Source organism: Microtus ochrogaster, unplaced genomic scaffold (assembly GCF_000317375.1).
Source record: "Microtus ochrogaster isolate Prairie Vole_2 unplaced genomic scaffold, MicOch1.0 UNK20, whole genome shotgun sequence".
NCBI lineage: Eukaryota > Metazoa > Chordata > Mammalia > Rodentia > Cricetidae > Microtus > Microtus ochrogaster.
In genome coordinates, this window is record NW_004949118.1 from 698,040 (window position 1) to 698,914 (window position 875).

General features: G+C 37.7%; 1 protein-coding gene across 1 annotated transcript in view; it reads right to left on the minus strand.

Annotated features, from left to right (window-relative positions):
* Myom1 (myomesin 1) overlaps positions 1-875 on the minus strand; it is a 137,408-nt gene that overhangs the window by 19,260 nt on the left and 117,273 nt on the right. Inside the window, exons 28-29 of the mRNA XM_013353954.2 lie at positions 552-611; positions 216-283 (exon numbers count right to left, since the gene is read on the minus strand). Of these exons, the coding sequence (XP_013209408.1) occupies positions 216-283; positions 552-611 (128 nt within the window). The remainder of the gene's footprint in view (positions 1-215; positions 284-551; positions 612-875) is intronic.

Consider the following 875-nt stretch of genomic DNA (forward strand, 5'->3'; position numbering starts at 1 on the left):
AGACCAGGCTGGTCTCGAACTCACAGAGATCCGCCTGCCTCTGCCTCCCGAGTGCTGGGATTAAAGGCGTGCGCCACCACCGCCCGGCTCTAACTTACATTTCTTTTTAAAGTTTTTTTTAATTGATTTTATTGAGCTATACATTTTTTCTGCTCCCCTCCCTGCCTCTCCCCTCCCCCTCAACCCTCTCCCATGGTCCCCATGTTCCCCCTTACCTTGCATTTCAATAATACGTTACATTCACCAGTCACTTCCCAGCTCAAATACTCAGCAAAATGGGGGCCTGGGAAATTTTAATGACATAAGCAATCTTTTAATTAGGTGTAAATGCAAGATCAAAGTTCATCTTAAATCTTGAGGCAATTTATGTTTGAAGTAAGATTTTCTTATGATTGTGAATTTAGTTTTAAAATATTTTAGTATCTACATATTTAATAACAACTATTTTAAATTATTATCTTACCAAGCATTAACATAAGCAGTGCTGTTCACTTAACTTTGTTATAGAAATAACCTTGGAATATTTTATACAAAAAAATGTCTATTTTTACCTTGTTTCCTGATCCATTCTTGTCGCTGGAATTCAGCTTCTTTCTGGAGCGTCTTATAAACTAGAAATTGAAAAACAAGGAAGTGTGAAATTGAATTGAGCAGCACAAATACGCACAACAACCACTATGCTAAGTGGCCTATTTTCATTACTATGGTATTCAGAGATTGTGATGGCGCTGCTTGTTCTGATTTTTATAGAGACAGCCTTAGAAAACTAAATAGCTTTGTGTATATGTGAGTCTGTGAGTGTGTGTGTGTGTGTGTGAGTGTGTGTGTAGGCTAGAAGTAGACATTGGGTATCTTTACTAACTGTTCTCTACCTT